The sequence below is a fragment of the Cetorhinus maximus genome, chromosome 23 (assembly GCF_964194155.1).
Source record: "Cetorhinus maximus chromosome 23, sCetMax3.hap1.1, whole genome shotgun sequence".
Lineage (NCBI taxonomy): Eukaryota > Metazoa > Chordata > Chondrichthyes > Lamniformes > Cetorhinidae > Cetorhinus > Cetorhinus maximus.
This window is the reverse complement of record NC_135901.1, coordinates 18,794,334-18,816,478: the sequence shown is the minus strand read 5'-3', so window position 1 is coordinate 18,816,478 and position 22,145 is coordinate 18,794,334. Positions and strand designations below refer to the sequence as shown.

At 47.1% G+C, this 22,145-nt stretch overlaps 2 long non-coding RNA genes and 1 gene segment (V, D, J or C); 2 read left to right on the top strand and 1 right to left on the bottom strand.

The window, feature by feature from the left end:
* Window positions 1-22,145, bottom strand: part of LOC144697371 (uncharacterized) — a 423,816-nt gene that overhangs the window by 320,219 nt on the left and 81,452 nt on the right. The window lies entirely within an intron of this gene.
* On the top strand, window positions 18,045-18,788 carry LOC144697607 (uncharacterized). The gene is made up of 2 exons (XR_013580404.1): window positions 18,045-18,118; window positions 18,481-18,788. It is a non-coding gene; the product is annotated as an uncharacterized LOC144697607 (long non-coding RNA).
* Window positions 18,989-21,857, top strand: LOC144697864 (Ig heavy chain C region, membrane-bound form-like). The segment is given in 4 exon segments: window positions 18,989-18,998; window positions 19,497-19,826; window positions 21,380-21,507; window positions 21,646-21,857. Coding segments are annotated over 4 exon segments (501 nt in total).

Sequence of the window (22,145 nt, the reverse complement as noted above, 5' to 3'; positions counted from 1 at the left end):
GCGGCCGCCTCCCCCATAGTTCTGTTTGTTTCTCTCGCTCTGACCTTCCTTGCCTTTCCTGTGATTTGGAAAGTTGTTTTCCACTGTTCCTGGTTTGACGTTGGTTGGATCAACAGTACAGTGCGCCGGGGATCGGCACTTCTGCCCTGACAGAGGATTTGGCGGACTGTCGAGTTACAGACACAGGGAGCATCATGGGGAATTACATCACACCCGGTCCTCGTCATTATATCACTTCTTAGTAAGTATTTCCTTCCCAGAAAAAATCCGTTCTCCCCCTGACTGTTGTAATCCACATGTTATTAATTGTAATGTGATGCTGCTGATGATGAAGCTACTTGAAATAATGGTGATGATGATCCTGATAATGATGACATCTACCCAACTACTTTATGTTAGGATGGAGCCATCCAGACACAGTGGTCGGGTCGGTTGCTGAAATGATGCCGAAGCTGAAATGATGCCGAAGACGGCAGTAACACTTCGAGATATGCATCTTGAAAACATATCTCCATAACCATACAAGAGTCATACGGACTTGAAACGTTAACTGCATTCCTCTCCGCAGATGCTGTCAGACCTGCTAAGTTTTTCCAAGTATTTTTATTTTTGCTCCATAACCATTTGTTCTGGTATAGTCAGCAGCCCGGGCAACATCCACAGCTCCCCCATAATCTGTTCGGTGAGAATGAAAACAAGAAGACAGACATTGTTGGTCAATTCTCTTCTACATTTAACAGAACTACCGAGATAACGGAGCTGAGGCTCTGATCTGCGACGCAGCCGAGTATTTCTGTGCACAATCCCCACGGTAGAGATACGGCGGATCCCGGTCAAAATGCCAGAACGAGCGGCTCAGTTAATGCTCAGCAGAGGGCGCTCGAACACCGGGAAACAAGGGCAAATATTCAGCCTTAGTGTCAGATTCAGGCGGAGCTTCCTTAAAGGAGCAAGAAAACCGCAACATTCTGTTGGGCCATGACCTCCGAGCTCCAAGGCCGTGTAAGTGGATGATACACCAAAGATGCGCCGGGGAACACCCCGCCCGGAGTTCCCAGGCAAGGTTTACACGGCAATTGTCCGGGAAGTGGAAACTTCCCATGGGCAATTGCTCTGTACTGGGAACAAACAGAAAATACAATTTACATTGCAAACCTCGGACTGTCCTACACCAAGAGTTGCCCAGGAAAAGTTAGAATTAAAACCACTTCTAGCTTCTGGGTAACTTTGTACAGAGCCACACTGACGCCCACGAGTCTCCTTCCACACCCCCGAACTCCCAGGGATACCCCCCACTTCTCAGACTCCAACTCCCCCCACGGGACACCCCCAACCCCCGAACACCCAGGGGACTCCCCGCACCTCACGACTACTCTCAGCCGCCCAAACCCAGCTCCTTATATAAAGAAAGTCCAGCGAAATCAGTAAATAGACGGAGAATTTCTCACCGCCTGGCAGCGGGGGATCCTGTGGATTGTAAACGGAAAAGGGAGACGGAGAGAAAGAAGCATAAATAAAAGCAGAAATCATATAAATAAATCGAGTTAACAAATCCAAGCAGGAAGCAGAAAAGGAGAGCGCGGGTTAAAATTATTGAATCGTACAATGGCAGTGATTGAAAGGAAGATCTGAACATTGTCCCTGTGCACAGCATTCCAGACTGGAGTCCACTTCAGTCCTTTCCTCCATAAACCTCACCCACCACGGGATCGGAATGCACTTTGAAAGGCGCCCAGAAATCATCAATTCTTTCTCTCTCTTCCGATGAATTATTACTTGCTGGTTCTTAATGAACATGCCCCCAGTTTAGAACTGTTCCCTTATGACCCTCTTCTCCTTTATAAGATTAATGCATCATCCTCACTTTCTCACTGCACTGTGTTGTTTTAATTCACAGTAATCAGGGATACAGATAAATTACAGCAATCACATCTCTCAAACAACTACATTCAATATAGAGGTGTCTGCAGTTCCAAACTTTCACATTTCGGTCTGAGGACGGAAAAGGAGGAAAGTGATTGGTTCTATGAAGACAATTGAAAGAAATGGCGGGGACAATGTCACCAATTGCAGTCAGATTGTCTAATAATAATCTTCCAACTGGACGCATATCAGGGTCTCTTATATCTGAAGTCCGTTGTGTCACTCTCCCGTTTTTCTCCCGGGTCAGGTATTGCAGGTATCCGAACTGGCCGCAGTTGTGTTGAGTTTATTCACCCGGTAACTCATTCACATTGCGCGGCTCGGACTGTAATCTGCTGCCCAGGAGAGAGCTCTGTGACCCCGCTCTAAGGGACAGACAGTTCCCTCGGTCACAATTAACAACGGGAGTGGAGTCCCGAGTGTCGACAATCTGCGCTCATTAAAAGCGATTCAGATTGTGAGTCCGTGATGTTGATGTTGTCCCCGATGTGCCCATTAAACCAATAATGGTCCAGATTCCGTCAACTTCCACATCCCACCCAAACTCCACTGGTATCAATAATAAACTGACGGTGAACATTACCCGGGACAGGCTGTAAGTCGGCGGGGTGTGCCACTTACCGGCTGTGACAGTCACCACCGTCCCGGATCCATCCACATAATCGATATACCACCACAGTGACACCGCTCTCAGTCTCCCCGGTACAACAATCACCGACACCTCAACCTGCTGGGAAATCATTATCAAACAATAGAAGCTTCCCAATTATTCAGTGGATTTAAATAAATAAACAATATTCAATGTTTCAAAGTCTCTGTCGGTTCAAACTGTTCTTTTTGAAGCTCTGAGCTCTGAGCAAATGGTCCCGGGAACGAGATGTTCGCTTCATATAAACTGAGAATAATATCAAAGAAAGAAAGCTGAATGGTGGAAACTACAATGAAATGTAACCAGATTCCAGCGATAATAACATGAACCCGACAATTCATTATCTGGGCCCCGAGAATTTATATTGTGATCGGACAGAGGTATTGGCTCGGGTCTCTCCCACTGTGACTGTCCCAAAATAACACAGTGTTACTAGTCAATATAAAATCCCCGGGTACTTGGTGAGATGTGGGGACATTAGTTAAACAGTGGGAATTGCGGTTCCCGGTTACAGCTGTTAGACCAGGATCACACCAGGTGTTAGGGGTTTGTAACTGGGATCAGTCATTCCCATTCCCCATTCACTGACACCAATCCTGGGAAAGACATCACCATCCGCGCACACTCGGCACTTATAAAACTCAAGATGTTAATGGCAATAATCCAATCTCATTATAAACTAGACTGTGGGGCACACGGCGTGAGGCGGAACTGTGGGGGTTTAACTCCGCTTTTTCATTTGTTTCTGTGATAATCTGCAGTGAGAGTTTTTGTATCGCAGGAAGCCGAGGCGCATCACTGTGTGTGTGTGTGTAGTATCTGTACTGAGCTTTACAGTAATAGGTGGCGGTGTCTTCAACTCTCACATCCCGAATTTCCAGCGAAAATGTATTTTCTGCGTTATTCACCGAGACAGCAAATCTCTCTCCGCTGGAGATCCGCTCCCGCTCTGTCCCGGTCTGGGTTTGTCTGAAGAAATATCCGTCCTTCAAATAAGCAGCATAGAATCCACCATGTAAAACACAGCTGATGGTAAGAGACTGACACTCCTTCCTGGTCACCGCTACCGGGTTCTGTGTCACTGACTGACTGAAAGAACCTGGAAATTAAACAGAGAGAGTTTAATGGACTATCAGAGCCGAACCAGAGAACAGGGTTAAACCCCAGGCAGTGTCTGTAATTGGGATGGATTCGGGAGGCTTTATACTAAATCCACACAATGTCGGTTTGTTTGATCGATACTCGCGGGGTAAACAGACACACAGAGTGAAAACAAGGAGGATTCCCATTGTTTAGCTGCCTGGAGCTGAGGGTTTATATGACAGGGAGTTGGAGACTGCAGCCCTGGACTGCACTGGGAGACCGGACCTCAGAGTTGGACTGAAATATTTAAGGGGGTGCTGAGTTGATTTTCACAAGGCAGTGTTGTTGAGATTATTGATGACCCGCTGTCTAAGTGTTGTGTGAATAAGAGGCAGGTTTATAAAAGGAAGCTGCTATTTTCTGACTCTACATTTGGATTGTGATCCGGATGTGAAAGCCCCTCCCACAATAGTCTGGTGTACAGGGGTGGGGGAGGGGAGCTTTTCTTTCTGCCAGTTGTGCTGTCGCCTTCCTTTCCCCACACTAATGAACTGGGAGGTCGGTGCATGTATTTGTATTGGGTGGTGTTTGTTAAAGGTGGAATGTGGGCCTAGGACACCAGGAGAATCCCCCCGCCCCGCTCTTAATCCAATATTCCGCACATTGTTTAACATCGCCCTGAACGGGCTGGCGGGGCCTCAGTTAGACTGCTGACCTGAAGGTCGGCGCCTCAGACCGGGCATCTCTCCTGGCCCAGCGGCTGGGGGTCAGGTTACAATATGAGGAGTCCAGTGACATTGCCAATATCCTGGCAGATGTACACAACATACATAAAGACTAAATAGCAGCTGGTTAGCTCATTGGCTTGGTGGCTAGTATCTAGTTCGGAATAATGCCAATATTACGGGTTCTGTTCGCGTTCTGCTTGAGGCTGACATGGGTCCTGCCTATTCCTGCGACTGGAAAGCAATGAGAAAGCCCCGAAGAAAACAGCTCAATAGAAGCAACTGCAGAAAGTGAGTTAAGGACCTGCCCAGGCGCAGAGCCCATCTGAATGAATGATAAGAACAAACTTTCCCTGTCATTTAACCATTTGCTTCCCTGCACCAACCCTGCGGTGCGTTACATGTAAAATGATGTTTCATTTCAGCTTTTTATGATTTCCAGATTGGGAATATTCAGAATTTCCGTTTGCAGGGACACAGAATGAAACGACACTCGGGAGGACAATAGACATTTGGGGACTGTGAGCTTGGGGCTTTCTTTAAAGATCAAAGTCACTACCTTCTGTTCTGAAACCTGTTTAAATTGTATAATTATCTCTTACCCAGCAGCAGCAACACTCGACAAGGCCGAAGTCAGAGGTTTCATAAAACTGACAGGGGAGTTAGGGAAATGCTGCTCAATATTGCGGGCAGGAACGGAAAGGCCATGAAAGGACGGAAGGGAAATTAAGAACCGCAGAAAGTCACACAAACATGGCCGACAGTACGTCATACAAACATGGCCGACAGTACGTCACACAAACATGGCCGATGACGACCTGCAGTGGATAAAGACACCATTTTTTCTGCACGCCCGGCCAATTCCTGTCAGTTTTTTTAATGTACTAAAGTTGTTGCTATGAGATTCATAATTAGTGTAAATCGTTGTTCAGATAATCATACAAATGTGTGGTGCAAATTAGCGTATTTAGTATAAATAGGTATAAGGTCTAGAATAATATTAGCAAAGACATGGCCTGTGTAATATAAATAGAGACAGGGTCTATTTCAGTATTAACTGAAACAAGGCCAGAAGTAAAACAATTAGAAATGGGGTCTAGCGTAATGTAAACGGGAGCATGGTCTAGAGGGGTGATAACAAGGATAGCACATACTGAAATATAAACAGGGCCTAATGTAATGTACACCGCGGCATAGGCTTTTGTCGTATAATGTGAGTACTGTCGTAGTGCAATATCAGCAAAGAAGCGGCCTAATATAATGTAAACTCAATCATGTTCTAATGCAGTATACCATTGCGATAGTCCAGTAAACAGAAACCGAGACAGAGTCTCATGCAGTAGTAATTCAGGCAGGGTCTAGCGTAACACAAGCAGAGACATGCCTAATGCCGCATAACCGAGACACAGGCTATTGTAATATGAAGGGTGACATTGCCTAGCGCAATACTGAGACAGTGTGTTGCCTAACTCTAACGGAAATGATTTATTGCAATAATAAATTAGATATGGCGTAGGGTAACATCGACAGAGTTGCATCCTATTGCAAATAAATGAAAAAAGGGACGAATGCAATATAAAGTGAGATGTGGTCGAGTGTAGTTCGACTGAAACAGTGTCTAATGTAATATAAACTTAAGAAGTAAAATGCTGTCGTCAGTAATAAAATAAATAGGGGCTGGTGTAATATAAGTGGAGGCATATCTAATGCAATAATAGCTAAGACATTATCTAGTGTAACAGTCCAGTGCGATAATGAATGAGGCGAGCTCTAGTTTAATAAAAACACAGGGATTGAACAATGCACTAATTAGTGAGTATTGCTTAATTCTTGAATAATTGTGTACAACCAGGCACTGAGCTAATGCATTGAGGTGTCCGTCATTCAACTGCACAGTTAAGTTGCTCAAATACCTGTGCCACAAATTTGTTTTATTTTAACTTGCTGTTTATTTCTGTTAGTTGTGTGTTAATTTTTGCCTTTGTTTCCCATTGTTTCTTCCAGCGTCATCCCCATTTTCCTTATTAAAACCTCACGTCTCACCAATTTTCATGTTTCCTGGTGTCACTGAGGATTCTACTGACTGTGTGTGCGTCCCAGAACTTCAGTCAGTGTTAGTCTCTCTTGTTCATTTTTATTACACAGAGCAGTGATGATCCCTTTACCGCAGTTCACTGCACCAAGTGTCACATGGGAGAATAGCCGTTATCAACTGTTCATTTTCTGTACCTTTATATTTATAATTAAATATCCCCATCAATGTCCTTCTGATGTTCTCTGTTTGTATCACTAGCTGCCCCCAGCCTCAGCATCATACATCTCGCTCTGTTGAAGTGCCTCTCTACCACTCAATGTAATCAATCTCACATTCACGTATGCCCCTCTGTCAGTGTTTCTCTATATACACACCGTACTGAGTCTCATTTTTATCAAACTCCCTCTGCATCACCCATCGTTCTTAGTCACAATTTCATATTCCGCATTGTGTAGGTGTCTCAAAGCATACAGACAGACACAGAGATAATCTATAGACGAGTTACTTACTCGCCTGTCACAGTTCAATGTTTCAAATCTTTAACTAGTGAGAGCAGACGGCACTGAAATTATTCACCTTGGGGACTTCATTCGCTGATCTTCACAGGTAAATCTCTCAGGCCTTTAACCATTGAGGCCAGACAGGCACTGAGCCGAAATACGACGGTGATGGTGGAGGCGGCGGCGGAAGGAGGGGGTTTCACTCACCGTCACCGGAATATTGTTCAGGATTTAAACACTCGCTATAAAGTGTGGGGCTGATCCACTGCGGCGCAGGCGGCACTCGCGTGCACAGGGACAATGTTCAGATCTTCCTTGCAATCACTGCCATCGCACGATTCAATATTTTTAACCCGCTGTCTCCTCTTCTGTTTCCTGCCTGGATTTGTTAACTCTAATTATTTATACAAATTCTGCTTTTATTTATACTGCCTTCTCCTCGTCTCCCTCTTCTGTTTACAATGCACAGGATCCCTCATTGCCAGGCGGTGGGAAATTCCAGGTGTATTCACTGACTTCGCTGGACTTTCCTTATATGAGAAGTTGGGTTTGCGCAGTTGAGAGAAGTCGTGGGGTTTCGGGGGTTGGGAGGGGACCTGAGAGTTGGGGGGCGTCTGACGGGTGGGAGGAGTCCCCTCGCAGTTCGGGGTGTGGGGAGAGTGTCGTGGGCGTCGGCGTGGCTCCGTAAATTATTTACCCAGGAGCTAGAAGTGGTTTTAGTTCTAACTTTTTCTGATTTCTCCCAGTGCATGGCAGTTACCCATGGGAAGTTTGCACTTCCCGGAAATTTAGTGTAAACATTGCCTGGGAACTTCCGGGCGATGTGTTCCCCGGCGCATCTTTGGGGTATCTTCCATTATACTGCCCTGGAGCTCGGAAGTCATGGCCCAACAGAATGTTGCATTTTTTTCTCCTTTAAGAAAGCTCCACCTGAACCTTGCACTGACACTGAATATTTGCCCTTTTATCTCGGTGTTCGAGCGCCTTCTGCTGATCATTAACTGAGCCGCTGGTTGCGGGATGTAGACCGGGATCCGCTGTAACTCTGCCGCAGTTTGGGGCTTGTGGCACAGAAATACACGGCTGCGTCGCTGATCAGAGCCTCAGCTCCGTTACCCTGATAGTTATGTTAAATGTCGAAGAGAATTGGCCAACATGTCTGAATTTTGTTCGCATTCACACCGATCAGTTGGTTCAGGAGCTGTGGATGTTGCCCGGGTTGCTGACTATAACAGGGCAAATGGTGAAGGAGATTTGTTTTGAAGATGCAGATCACGTGGTGTTCTTGTCGTCTTAGGCATCATTTCAGCTTCGGCATCATTTCAGTAACCGACCCGACCACTGTGTCTGGATGGCTCCATCCTACAATAAAGTAGTTGGGTAGATGTCATCATAATCAGGATCATCATCTCAAGTAACTTAATCATCAGCAGCATCACCTTACAATTAATAACACGTGGGTTACAACAGTCAGGGGGAGAACGGATTTTTTTACTGGGAAGGAAATACTTACTAAGAAGTGCTATGATAACGCTGACCGGGTGCGATGCAATTCCCCATGATGCTCCCTGAGTCTGTAACTCGACAATCGCCAAATCCTCTGACAGGGCAGAAATGCAGATCCCCGGCGCACTGTACTGCTGACCCAACCAACGTCAAACCGGGAACAGTGGAAAACACTTTTCCAAAACACAGGAAAGACAAGGAAGGTCAGAGCGAGAGAAACAAACGAAACTATAGGGGAGGCGGCCGCGGACAATGTTTCCACTCGTAAAATCTGTCTATAATGAGCTGAATTCAAGACCAATGCATCCATGGATGGATGTTGCCCGTATTTAATGAATCTTATTTTCAGTGATCTCACAAAACACGGTAATGGTACGAGTTGCCCCGAGGCCTTCCTCAACACACAGTAATACACGGGGTTGTCAGCGACCTGAAGCCCAGTCAAGGTGAAAGCAGCTATATTCTTGGGTATTTTTCGAATGACTGAGGCATTCCATAAGAATGTGCCCGGATTACGAAAGCTGGAGCCGTGTTCTGGTTCTGACGGTGAAGCTGCAAATACTTCACATCGGAAGTTGAATAGATGCAATTTATGCTCCTCGAGATTTCTTCCAGTTATTGGGCTTCTGTTGACCATTGTCCGACTGAACCTCCAGCACTCATCCCTGCATAAATTATTTCATGGTTAACCATAGAAACATAATGAACAACAGATAACGAATAGATGAATTAATATGTAGATGGGGGGATGGATGGATGGATGGATGGACGGATGGATGGATGGACGGATGGACGGATGGACGGATGGACGGACGGACGGACGGACGTCCTCCGTCTGGCTGAACTTGTTCTCACACTGAACAATTTCTCCTTTAACTCCTCTCACTTCCTCCAAATAAAAGGTGCGGCTATGGGTACCCGCATGGGCCCCAGTTATGCCTGTCTCTTTATGGGGTATGTGGAACATTCCTTGTTCCAGTTCTACTCCGGCCCCCTCCCACAACTCTTTCTCCGGTACATCGATGATTACTTCGGTGCTGCTTCATGCTCTCGTCTGGACCTGGAAAAATTTATTAATTTTGCTTCCAATCTCCACCCCTCCATCATCTTCACATGGTCCATCTCTGACACTTCTCTTCCCTTCCTTGACCTCTCTGTCTCAATTTCTGATGATAGACTGTCCACCAATATCCATTACAAGCCTACCGACTCCCACAGCTACCTCGACTACAGCTCCTCACACCCCGCTTCTTGTAAAGACTCCATCCCATTCTCTCAGTTCCTTCGCCTCCGTCGCATCTGTTCTGATGACGCTACCTTCAAAAACAGCTCCTCTGACATGTCCTCCTTCTTCCTTAACCGAGGTTTTCCATCCACGGTCGTTGACAGGGCCCTCAACCATGTCCGGCCCATCTCCCGCGCATCCTCCCTCACGCCTTCTCCTCCTTCCCAGAAACATGATAGGGTCCCCCTTGTCCTCACTTATCACCCCACCAGCCTCCGCATTCAAAGGATCATCCTCCGCCATTTCCGCCAACTCCAGCATGATGCCACCACCAAACACATCTTCCCTTCACCCCCCTTGACGGCATTCCGTAGGGATCGTTCCCTCCGGGACACCCTGGTCCACTCCTCCATCACCCCCTACTCCTCAACCCCCACTTATGGCACCTCCCCATGCCCACGCAGAAGATGCAACGCCTGCCCCTTCACTTCCTCTCTCCTCACCGTCCAAGGGCCCAAACACTCCTGTCAAGTGAAGCAGCATTTCACTTGCATTTCCCCTAACTTAGTCTACTGCATTCGTTGCTCCCAATGCGGTCTCCTCTACATTGGAGAGACCAAACGCAAACTGGGCGACCGTTTTGCGGAACACCTGCGGTCTGTCCGCAAGAAAGACCCAAACCTCCCTGTCGCTTGCCATTTTAACACTCCACCCTGTTCTCTTGCCCACATGTCTGTCCTTGGCTTGCTGCATTGTTTCAGTGAAGCCCAGTGCAAACTGGAGGAACAGCACCTCATCTTCCAACTAGGCACTTTACAGCCTTCCGGGCTGAATATTGAATCCAACAACTTTAGATCTTAAACTCCCCCTCCCCCCATCCCCACCCCGTTTCTTCCCCCCCACGCCCCCCCCACCCCCCCCGCTTTTTTTTCAATAATTTATATAGATTCTTCTTTCCCCAGCTATTTCCATTATTTTTAAATCTAAAACTAAAACCTTGTTAGCCTTTCCACCCCACCCCCACTAGAGCTGTACTTTGAATATCCTATCTTCCATTCTTAATTAGCACTTTTCTCAGACAAAACACCTCTTTGACCCTTTTGTCTGTGACATCTTTTGATTATCTGCTCATCTCCACAATCACCACACCCTCAATGTCTCTCTCTCCCTCCACCAGCCCCACCCCCCACCCCCCCCCCCCCCACCACCCACCTTAAACCAATTTATATTTCTCCCTTCTTCTAACTATGCTTCAGTTCTGCCGAAGGGCCATGAAGGCTCGAAACGTTAATTGATTTCTTCTCCGCCGATGCTGCCAGACCTGCTGAGTTTTTCCAGGTAATTCTGTTTTTGTTTTTGCAACCTTTTATCCAGTTTGCCACATTACCCTGAATCCCATGGGCTTTTACTTTCCTGACCAATCTGCCATGTGGGACCTTGTCAAATGCCTTGCTAAAATCCATTTACACAACATCCACTGCACTACCTTCATCAACCCTTCTTATCACTTCCTCAAAGAATTCAATCAAATTTGTGAGGCAAGACCTTCCTTTAACAAATCCATACTGACCATTCCTGACTGGTCCATGCCTTTCCACATGACAGTTAATCCTACCTCTCAGGATTGATTCTACTAATTTGCTCATCACCGATGTGAGACTAACTGGCCTATAATTGTTTGGCACTTCCTTTGATCCTTTTTTAAACAATGGAACTACGTTTACATTTCTCCAGTCCTCCAGTACCTCCCCTGTATCTAGTGAAGATTGGAAAATCATCCTCAGAGCATCTGTCATCTCTTCCCTGACTTCCTTCAGCAGCCTCGGAAACAATTCATCTGGCTCTGGTGACTTATCAACTTTCAAGGATTTCAACCCTTCGAGTACTTCCTCTCTCTTTATGAATATCCCATCCAATACCTAGCAGTGTTCCTCCTGGACTACTATATCTACATCTTCCCTTTCCTTTGTAAACACGGAGACAAAATATTCATTCAAAACCCTTCCCACAGCCTCTGCATCGACACACAAGTTTCCATCTTCATCTCTGATAGGTCCCACTTTTCCCTTAACTAACCTTTTAGCATTAATGTATTGGTAAACCATCTTTGGGTTATCTTTAACTTTACTTGCTAATCTTTTCACATGCCCTATATTTGATTTCCTTTTTTCCTCTTTTACTTCGTCCCTGCACTTCCTATATTTGTCTAGGCTACCTGCAGTGCTTAGTTCTTTGTGCCTATCGTACGCTTTCTTTTTCTGTTTGATCTTCCCCTGTATTCCGTTAAGCTGAAAATGAAAATCCGTTAAGCTGCATGCATGTTCATTGTTCCATTTCTGATGTATTTTTGTGTAAAATGAAATTACACAGGTGACATCACTATATATGTGGAGAATTTCCAAGTGTTGAACCAAACACAAAGAAACAAGGAAAATGGAGGGATGTGACAGAGACCACAGCCGCCTGGATCCACAATACTGATGCACACTTAGTGCAAGGTGCCTGCACGGCCCATCCTGCTTTTGCTGTAACCGTCCCCTCCAGCCCCCTCAATTTGCCTATTCGCGCACTGACACGGGTTTCTCAAAGAAAGGCATCGGCATTAAAGCAGCTGGCCAGCGATCTACACTGCTGCCTGACTTTACACAGCCGGTGTTACTGAAAGCTGATCAATATGGAGAATCGGGACAGGATCGATGGAGAGGAAGAGGAGGAGGTGGAGGTGTTGGAGACGAATGGAGGTGCCCCCAGCTCAGCTGTGGACAACAGGCAATGGAAAGCTGAGCCGGAGCTGAAAATCATCCGGAGAAACATCGCCTTGATGAGCCTGCAGCACCTGGGCACCCTCACTGCCCACAATCACTCACTCTGACTCACCATCACTCACTCACTCACTCGCCCTCACTCACTCACTCACTCGCCCTCACTCCCTCCCTCACCCACCCTCGCTCACTCACCCATCACTCACGCACCATCACTCACCCACCTTCACTCACCCTCATTCATTCACCATCAATTACTCACTCACACTCACTCACTCTCACTCACTCACCCCCACTCACTCACATTCACTCACCATCAATTACTCACTCACCCACCCTCACCTTCCCCCACTCACCCTCACTCACCCACCCTCACTCACCCACACTCACTCACCCAGCCTCATTCATACTCATTCACCCACCCTCACTCATCCTCACTCAAACTCACTCATCCACCCATCCTTACTCACCTACCTGCACTCACAATCAATAGCTCATCCTCCCCAGCCTCACACACCCACTCACCGTCACTCACATACCCACCAACCCTCACTCACCCACTCATCTCCCCTCATTCAATCACCCACCCTCACTCACTCATCCATTCTCACTCACCCACATTCAGACACCCGCCCACGCTCACTCAGCACCCATCCTCACTCACTCCTTCACTCACCCATGCACCCTCATTCACTCAGCCACCCACCCTCAGTCTGTCACTCAGCCACCCTCACTTTGTCAATCATGCACACGCTCACTCACTCGATCACTTTTCCTAAATCGGTGTGTGGGAGGGCGGGAACTGTGGGAAGTGAGACCTGGAAGCGAAGCCTGAGGCCTAGCAGCTCCGGAAAGTGGAGCAAGGCCCAAGGGAGTGACGAGCGTCGGTGGAAAGGGCAGAGAGGCGGGGCTAAAGCGCAAAGAGCCTGGGAGAAAGGGCAGGGAGACGGGGGGAAGGGAATAGAGTCGGGGAAAGGGGCAGCGATCCAGCGGAAAGTGCATAGAGATGAGGCGAAGGTCAGCGAGCCGGTGAACAGGCAGAGACCCGTGGGGTTAAGTGCAGAGAGCTGGGGGAGAAAGGGGAGAGAGGCGGGAGGGGGAAAGGGCGGAGAGGCTGGAGGGTTAAAGGGGAGGAAAGGCGGGAGGGTTAAAGGGCGGAGAGGCGGGAGGGTAAAGGGCAGAGAGGCGGGAGGGTTAAAGGGGAGGAAAGGCGGGAGGGTTAAAGGGCGGAGAGGCGGGAGGGTAAAGGGCGGAGAGGGGTGAGGGGGCAAGGGCAGAGAGGGAGAGGGGGAAAAGGTAGAGAGGCGGAGGGGGCAGGGCAGAGAGGCAGGAGGGGGATAGGGGAATGAGGAGGGAGGGGGTAGGACAGAGAGAGGCGGGATGGGGAAATGGCAGAGAGGCGGAAGGACGACAGGACAGAGAAGCGCGGTGTGGGGGAAGGGCAGAGAGGCGACGGAAAGGTCAGAGAGATGGGGGAAAGGTCAGAGAGCCGGGCGAAAGCGCATAGAGCCTGGGAGTAAGTGCAGAGACCTGGAGGAGAAAGGGAATAGAGGTGGGAGGGCGACAGGGTAGACAGGCAGGGGATGAAGGGCAGTGAGGTGATGGAAAGGTCAGTAAACCGGGGATAAGGTCAGAGACCCAGGCGAAAGCGCAGAGACCTGGAGTAAATGAAGAGAGCTGGGGGAGAAAGGACAGTGAGGCGGCGGGGAAAGGGCAGAGAGGAGGGAGGGGGTAAGGGCAGAGAGGCGCGAGGAGGAAAGGGCAGAGAAGCGGGAGGGGGAAAGGGCAGAGAGGCGGGGAGGAAAGGGCAGAGGGGCGGGAGGGAGAAAGGGCAGAGAGGCGGGAGGAGGAAAGGGCAGAGAGGCGGGAGGGGGAAAGGGCAGAGAGGCGGGAGGGGGAAAGGGCAGAGAGACGGGAGGGGGAAAGGGCAGAGAGGTGGGAGGGGGGAAAGGGCAGAGAGGCGGGAGGGGGAAAGGGCAGAGAGGCGGGTGGGGGAAAGGGCAGAGAGCCGGGGGGGCGGAAGGGCAGAGAGGCGGGAGGGGGAAAGGGCAGAGAGGCGGGTGGGGGAAAGGGCAGAGAGGCGGGGGGCGGAAGGGCAGAGGGGAGGGGGGAATAGGCAGAGGGGAGGGGGGAAAGGCCAGAAAGGAGGTGGGGAAAGGGAAGAGAAGCGCGGGGTGGGACAGGCAAAGAGGTGTAGGGGGAAGGGCGAAGAGGTGATGTAAAGGTCAGCGAGCCGGGGCAAAGGTCAGAGAGTCGGGCGAAAGTGCAGCGAACCTTGGATTAAGTGCAGAGAGCTGGGGGAGAAAGGGCAGAGAGACGAGCGGGAAAGGGCAGAGAAGCGGGGGCACAGGGCAGAGAGGCATGGGGGAAAGGGCAGAGGGGAGGGGGGAATGGGCAGAGGGGAGGGGGCAAAGGGCAGAGAGGTGGGATGGTAAAGGGCAGAGTGGTGGGATGGTAAAGGGCAGAGTGGCGGGGGGGAATGGTCAGAGAGGTGAGGAGGGAAAGGCAGAGAGTCGGGCGGAAGCACAGAGAGCCGGGCAGAGAGCTGGGGGGAGGGGAGGGTGAGGGCAGAGAAGTGGGGGAAGAAATGGCAGAGAGGCGGGAGGGGGAAAGGGCTGAGAGGCGGGAAGGGGAAGGGGAAGGGGCAGGGAGGCTGGGAGTAAAGGGCAGAGAGGTGGTGGGGGAAGGGCAGAAAGACCAAGGGGAAGCGCAGAGAACCGGGCTATAGCGGGCAGAGCTGGGCGAAAGCAGCAACGAGCCGAGGCCCCAGGCGCCCTGGGCCCCTCTCTCTCTCTCTCTCCCTCATTGTCTCTCCTCCTGAAATCCTTTCCATTCCCGGGGAAAGGTGCTAAGTGCCTGGGATTGAAGGGAGACAATGTCTCTGTGCGCTTCCCCCGGCTCCCTGCGCCTTTCTCCAGCGGGTGTTCGCTGACCCTCCAATTACAACGTGTCTGTCTCCCACTTTTAGTGCTGAAAGAGTGAAAATGCTGGAATCTATTTTTTAGAGTCTATCACGAGTCACTTAGAAAATCCAAATACAATTATGTGGATCCATCATGGTTTTGTGAAAGGGAAATCATGTTTGGCTGATTTATTTGAGGCCTTTCGAGGAAGCAACAAGGAACATGAATAAAGGAGAAACTGTGGATGTGCTGTACTTGAGCTGCCAGAAGGCATTTGACAAAGTGACACATCAAAGGTTACTACACAAAACAATGGTGTCGGCGGTAACATTTCAGCATGGGTAGAAGTTTGGTTAGCTAACAGGAAACAGAAAGTTGAGATAAATTGTTTATTTTAGGTTGGCAAGATGTGACAAGTGGAGTGCCACAGGGATCAATGCTGTAGCCTCAACTATTTACAATTTATATCAATGACTTAACGAAAGGACTGAATGAATTTGCTAAATTTGCTGATGACACAAATATAGATAGGAAAGTAAGTGGTGAAGAGGGGATAAAGGGTCCACAAAGGGATATAGATTGGTTAAGTGAGTGGGCAAAAAAATGAAGATGCCATATGATGTGGGAAAATATAAACTTGTCCACTTTGGCAGGAAGAATACAAAAGCAGCATATTATTGAAAGGGAGAGAGATTGCAGAACCCTGAGGTACAGAGATATATGGATCCCTTCGTGCATGAATCGCAAAATGTTACAATGCAGGAACAGCAAGTGATGAGGAAGGCAAAGGGAATCTTGTCATTTATTACAAGGGGAATAGAATATAAAAGCAAGGATGTTTTGCTGCAGTTTAATAGATCGTTGATGAGACCTTGTCTGAATTACTGTGTACAGATTTGGTCTTTTTTAAGAAAGGATATAAAAGCATTAGAGGCTGTTCAGAGAATGTTCGTTCAAATGATACTGGGAGGTGTTGTCAGTTATCTCATGAGGGAAGTTTGGATAGGCTGGGCCTGTATCCATTGGAGTTTAGAAGAATGAGAGCTTATTTTATTGAAACATACAAGATCCTGAGGGGAATTCGCAGGGTGGATGCTGAAAGGACGTTTCCCCTTGTGGGAGAGACTAACGATAGGGAACACAACTTAAAAATAAGAGGTCTCCCATTTCAGACGGAAATGAGGAGATTTTATTTTTCTCTCAAAGGGTCGTGAAATTTTGGAACTCTCTTCCCCAGAGAGCGATGGAGGAGGAGTCATTAATATTTCAAGGCAGAGGTAGAGAGATTCTTCATTGACAAGGGAGTCAAAGGTTAGCCGAGAGTAGGTGGGAATGTGGAGTTAACGTCACAATCAGATCAGCCATGATCGTAGTGTATGGTGGAGGAGGCTCGAGAGGCCGAATGGCCTACTTCTGCTACTAATCCGCATGTTCATATGTACATACGATTGGAAAATGTCGTAATTACTGTAAATGGTATTCAATTTGGAGTTCACTGGTCATTATAAAGGTACCATTACAAAGGTACTTTCGAATGGCCGTTGCTATTCTTTGTTTTGGGGGACGTGGAGAGGGGAGGGGGCATCAGTCAATTTGAACAGAGCCAATTTCCAAACTGCAATGATATCAATGACGAGACAACTTCTCGATCACCAAGTGCCGTTGTTTGAGAAATAAATGGTGGCGAAATAATGGAGAAAATCCTCTGCTCTTCCATTTTAATCCAGTGAAAGGTACGTCATTCAGATAACATCAAAATGTTCTATTTTAGTAATGGGATAGAGGCGGAAAAAGAGGTGTGGGTTTTTAAAGAGAGAACCGACAGGTGAGGGTCACCAAATTATGGAAATAATAAATGAACAAATGTGGGTGTGGGTTTTAGTTGGAATATATTTGGATATGTTTATAGTTATAGTCAAATTTTGAGTTGTTTGGTTACTTAATGATCACAAATCACGGAGTCTAACTTGTTCAATCGACCATGCTTCCCCAGCGACACCGACTTCACCCACTCTCTACAGCCTGGTCTCCTCCTGTCAGCAACACAACACCGACGGCTTCGTCACCTACGGCTGTTTGGCGATGGACTACTCCCCAGAAATCACCAGCCTGACCTGGAAGAAAGATGGGCAGCCGATCACCACTGGATTTAATACTTACCCGTCAGTGAGAAACCAGAAGGGAACCTACACCCTGAGCAGCCAGTTAACCATCACTGAGTCAGAGGGGGGATGCGGCAATATCAACTGTGAGGTTCAATACAGCGGCTCAGACAAGAGCATTGGAATGCCATGTAAGTGTTGGGGAACCTGTGCGAAAAGAAAGGCTGTGACTAACCTGTATAGGGCCTTGGTTATAACGCACTTATAGTGCTCTGCATAGTTCTGATCCCTGGAAAATCCAAGTTAGTGTCCATTAACGGAAAAAGCCTGATAAAATATACGAACTCATTGTATCTGTTATCAATTTCTTCTGCAAGAAATGTTTAACCTGTGTTTTTTGAAGGTCCTGACATTCACCATCCAACTGTTCTCCTCACGGTGAGTTGCCGGGAAGATACCGTCGTCTGTTCAATCATCGATTTCCGTCCAAATCCAATCACCGTGAAGTGGCTGAAGAATGGACAACCCATGAATTCAGGAATTGTCACCTCTCCCGCCTTTGAAATGAAGGGAACTTCTCGGCGACCAGTCGGCTGAAATTCTCCGCTGGGGTCTCCGTTCTGAAGTCTCCGTTCACCGGCGCGGTCTATACCTATCAGGTCACTCATCAAGGGGTCACCCAAAGTCAAAACACCACCGGGTCTGGTAAGAGATACAAACCCATTACAGTAACTGGTAATAGCTTCGGAATAAAGGGCTGGAAATTGCATCCACCCGATTCATAAAACGGCGTTCAGTACTGCATTCCAGGGCCCAGGAATGGTATATTTGTCTTGGGACTGGGGCAACGCAGATTCACTAGAATGTTTCCGGCGCTGAACGACTGAAATTATGAGAGCAATTTACACAGACCAAGCTGGTTTTGCATTGTGTAAAGACGATTACAGACGATAGTTAGAGGTTGATATGTCGAAGGTCGTTTATTCTCCTTTGGAGAGTGAAGGCTGAATGCTGCTGTCCTACTTCTGAAGGTGAAACTTTGGTTGATATTCATTTCTGTCTCACAGAATGTTCCAACAGCAGAGATGCCACAATTACTCTACTGCCACCGCCAATAGAACAGGTCTTGCTGGAAGCGACGGTGACCTTAACCTGCATGGTTTCTGATGCTCATCACCAGTACTCGTGTCCTGGACCCAAGAAAAGAAGCCTTTGAAATCAGAGATTGCTGTCCAACCGGGAGAGGATCCCGGCAGCGTGGTCAGCAACGTAAACATCTCGACACAAGCCTGGCTGAGTGGGGCTGAGTTCTACTGCGTGGTGAGCAATCAGGATCTGCCGACTCCTTTAAGAAGTTCCATCCACAAGGAACCAGGTGAGCGGTGAGATTGAAGCAATAAGTGAGTCATTGTGTCTATTTCCAGTGTAAGGGTCAATATTTACTATTCAGTGTGTTCATGGTCTACCCGGATTGGCAATTCCACTAGCTAAACGCTCTGGGCCTGTAGACTTCAAGGAGAAAATTGATAAGTAGATGAATGAACAATGAATTGAAGACTGTGCCATTGGGTTTAGATGAAGAAAGGTGGGAGGAGCCTGGTGTGGAGCTTAAACACCAACACAGACCAGTTGGGCCGAATGGCCTGTTTCTGTGCTGTAAACTTTGAGAAACTTTCCAGTCCAACCCCATAAGTTCTTAGGGAAAAGGATTGTGTCCACCTCTGCTCCAAGCTGGAAAACCGGACAGATCCCAAAGATTTTTATTTATTAATTAATGGGATGTGTGCGTCGCTGGCTGAGCCAGGGTTTATTGCCCATCCCTAATTGCCCTTGACAAGGTGGTGGTGAGCTGCCTTCTTGAACCGCTGCAGTCCCTGTGGTGTAGGTACACGCACAGTGTTGTCAGGGAGGGAGTTCCAGGATTTTGCCTCAGCGGCAGTAAAGGAACGGCGATATATTTCCTAGAAGCGGATAATGTAAACCTTTAATATTCAACCCAAAAACACTTCCCTTACCCTAACCAGTGGTTTCATTGTCTCCGAAATTATCCAGTTTATTGACATTTATTGTACATTTTCTGCAGTTAAAAATCCGCAGGAACCGTCCGTGTCTGTTCTCCTGCCTTCGGCAGAAGATGTCTCCGCTCAGAGATTCGTCTCCCTCAGCTGCTTAGTGAGAGATTTCTCACCCCGAGAGATCTTCGTCAAGTGGACCGTCAATGACAAGCCGGTGAATCCCGGGAACTACAAGAACACCGAGGTGGTGGCGGAGAACGGCAATAGCTCCTTCTTCATGTACAGCCTGTTATCCATTGCAGCGGAGGAGTGGGCCAGCGGCGCTTCTTACTCCTGTGTGGTGGGACATGAAGCGATCCCCTTGAAGATCATCAACAGAACAGTTGATAAATCCAGCGGTAAACCGAGTTTTGTGAACATTTCCCTTGCACTGATGGACACCGTTAATTCATGTCAATGAGAATCTCTCAGTTACATTTCAAACTTCAATAAAAAAAAATAAAGTCCTTTTCTCCAATCGTGATTTAAATGCACAGTCGCTTAATTAATGTTGTTTTCCACTTTTGCTAATGTTAGAGCTGTTTAGTTAAAATCGGATATTTCCAGGGCTCAGAACCAAGTTTTGTACACCCAGTGCTCCCAGCTCAGATACACCCTGGGTTAGAGACAGAGTTAAGCTCATTCCTTACGGGATTCTGCAAAATAACATCACCAACTCTCCTCCCACTGAGGAGAAATCTGACAATTTCCCATTTCCGGCAAACAAACTCAGCACATTTAGATCTCGGTGTTGCTGCTTCTCTTATTGTCCATTCCTTTAAAATGGATGCCAGCTTTAAGCTGCTGCACCACACCCACTGGGAACTGAAGTGAGGGTCACACAGAAACATGTCCCAACAATCCCCCATCAGAGAGAGGGGGAAGGAAAATTGTTAACCCACTGTACCCCCACTTCCCCAACAGAGAGAGGGGAAGGGGAAATTGTTAACCCACTGTACCCCCACTTCCCCAACAGAGAAAACTGAAAGGAAATTTTTTTAGCCATTTTACCTCCACTTCCTAAACAGAAAGACGAAGAAGGTCATTGGTTAACCTTCTCCACCTTCTCAGCAGAGAGAACTGAAAGGGAAATTGCTTAGACAACCAGACAGAGCAAAACTATTAACTCACTGGACCCTCAGTCCCCGAGCAGAGAAACACACACAATAACACACTTATACATACACATTGGCAAAAAAACAAAATATACATGCAGACGCAGACACAAAAATGCACAAGTCAGCACTCATTGGCAAATGAACACACCTCAATACTCACACACATATGGACACAGAAACAAAGAGTGATGCATGGCACGATATACTCATGCACACATACAGAAAAGCTAAAGCATGACACAAACGCCAGACTATTGAAGAAGGTATAACTCAAATGTACTTGTTTAACCGACGTAACCTCCGGCAATTGTCCCTATTACATAATGATCCGAAAAACACACTGGAACAATGTTCTTACTGAGAAACTGATTTAAGTTAATGATGCACCAAACATTTCCATCACAAATAAAGAAACAAGATGGGAAATCGCATCCGAGCTTTTAAAAAGCAACGTTCACAGTTTCCAAATAAGTTACTCAGTGAATCTCTCTCGATATCCATCATAATATTCTCCAATAATAGATCGTATGAAATTGTTCGAAGATGAACTGATACTGGAGATAATTTCCCATATTTTCCGATTCGGACTGTAGGAGGATTGTAAAGGAAGAACAGCTGTGGAGATAGTTACAGAGATAGGTTGCTGAAATTCACGAGCTTAACAGAAGATATACATTGAACATTAAATTAGAGAATACATTAGTAACTTAGGAAAGAGTAAAGAGAATATTTTTAAAAAGATATCCTAGATTAATAAACAATCTAATTATATTTCCTCAGCTATACCCTGGTAGATTCCACAGACCGCACCTGGATTGAAGACTCTGAGGATGATAACGGCAACATCTGGACAACCGCTTCTACATTCATCATCTTGTTCTTCCTGAGCATTTTCTGCAGCACTGCCGTCACTCTGGCGAAGGTGAGAAGATTCAATCCACTCAGACTTCAAACTGACAGAAGCGGTTTGAAAAATCTCTCAATATGTCATTGACTAAAACATTAACATAAATGTCCCAGATTCTAAACATCTGCTTCATTGTTTTATCCTCTTTTGCAGATCAAGTGTCCGGTTGAATTTTGGACACCGTAGATTTTCCTCAGCTCTTAATTGAGATCTCTGTATTACGAATTTAAAATATATCCTCTCGGTGACTCTGAAAATGAAAAACCTTCAGTTTCTGTTTCCGAATTTGTAACTGAGACAGTCATGGATGGTATTTCCGTTTCTCTATTTGAAATGTGCGAGATAATTATGGCTGTGTTGTAATTGTAGCTTATAATTCCCCAGTAGTTTGAATTCCATGTGTAAATAAGTAGCTTTTCTCATTCCTCATTCACAATTATTCCCTTCCTTTTATGTTGAGCTCCGGTTTTCTCTTTCTGGTGTCTATTACAGCTGCACATACAGTTGGCAGCTCAGAGGGAATGTGTTCTGTTCTCAATCTGACTCTCAGTCGTCATATTCAGTTCAGTTAACTTTAAAATAAACTTTTCTGTAAAATGTTCTCCGAAATTGTTAATAAATCATGAGTGTGAAACAAACTGACTTTGATGAAC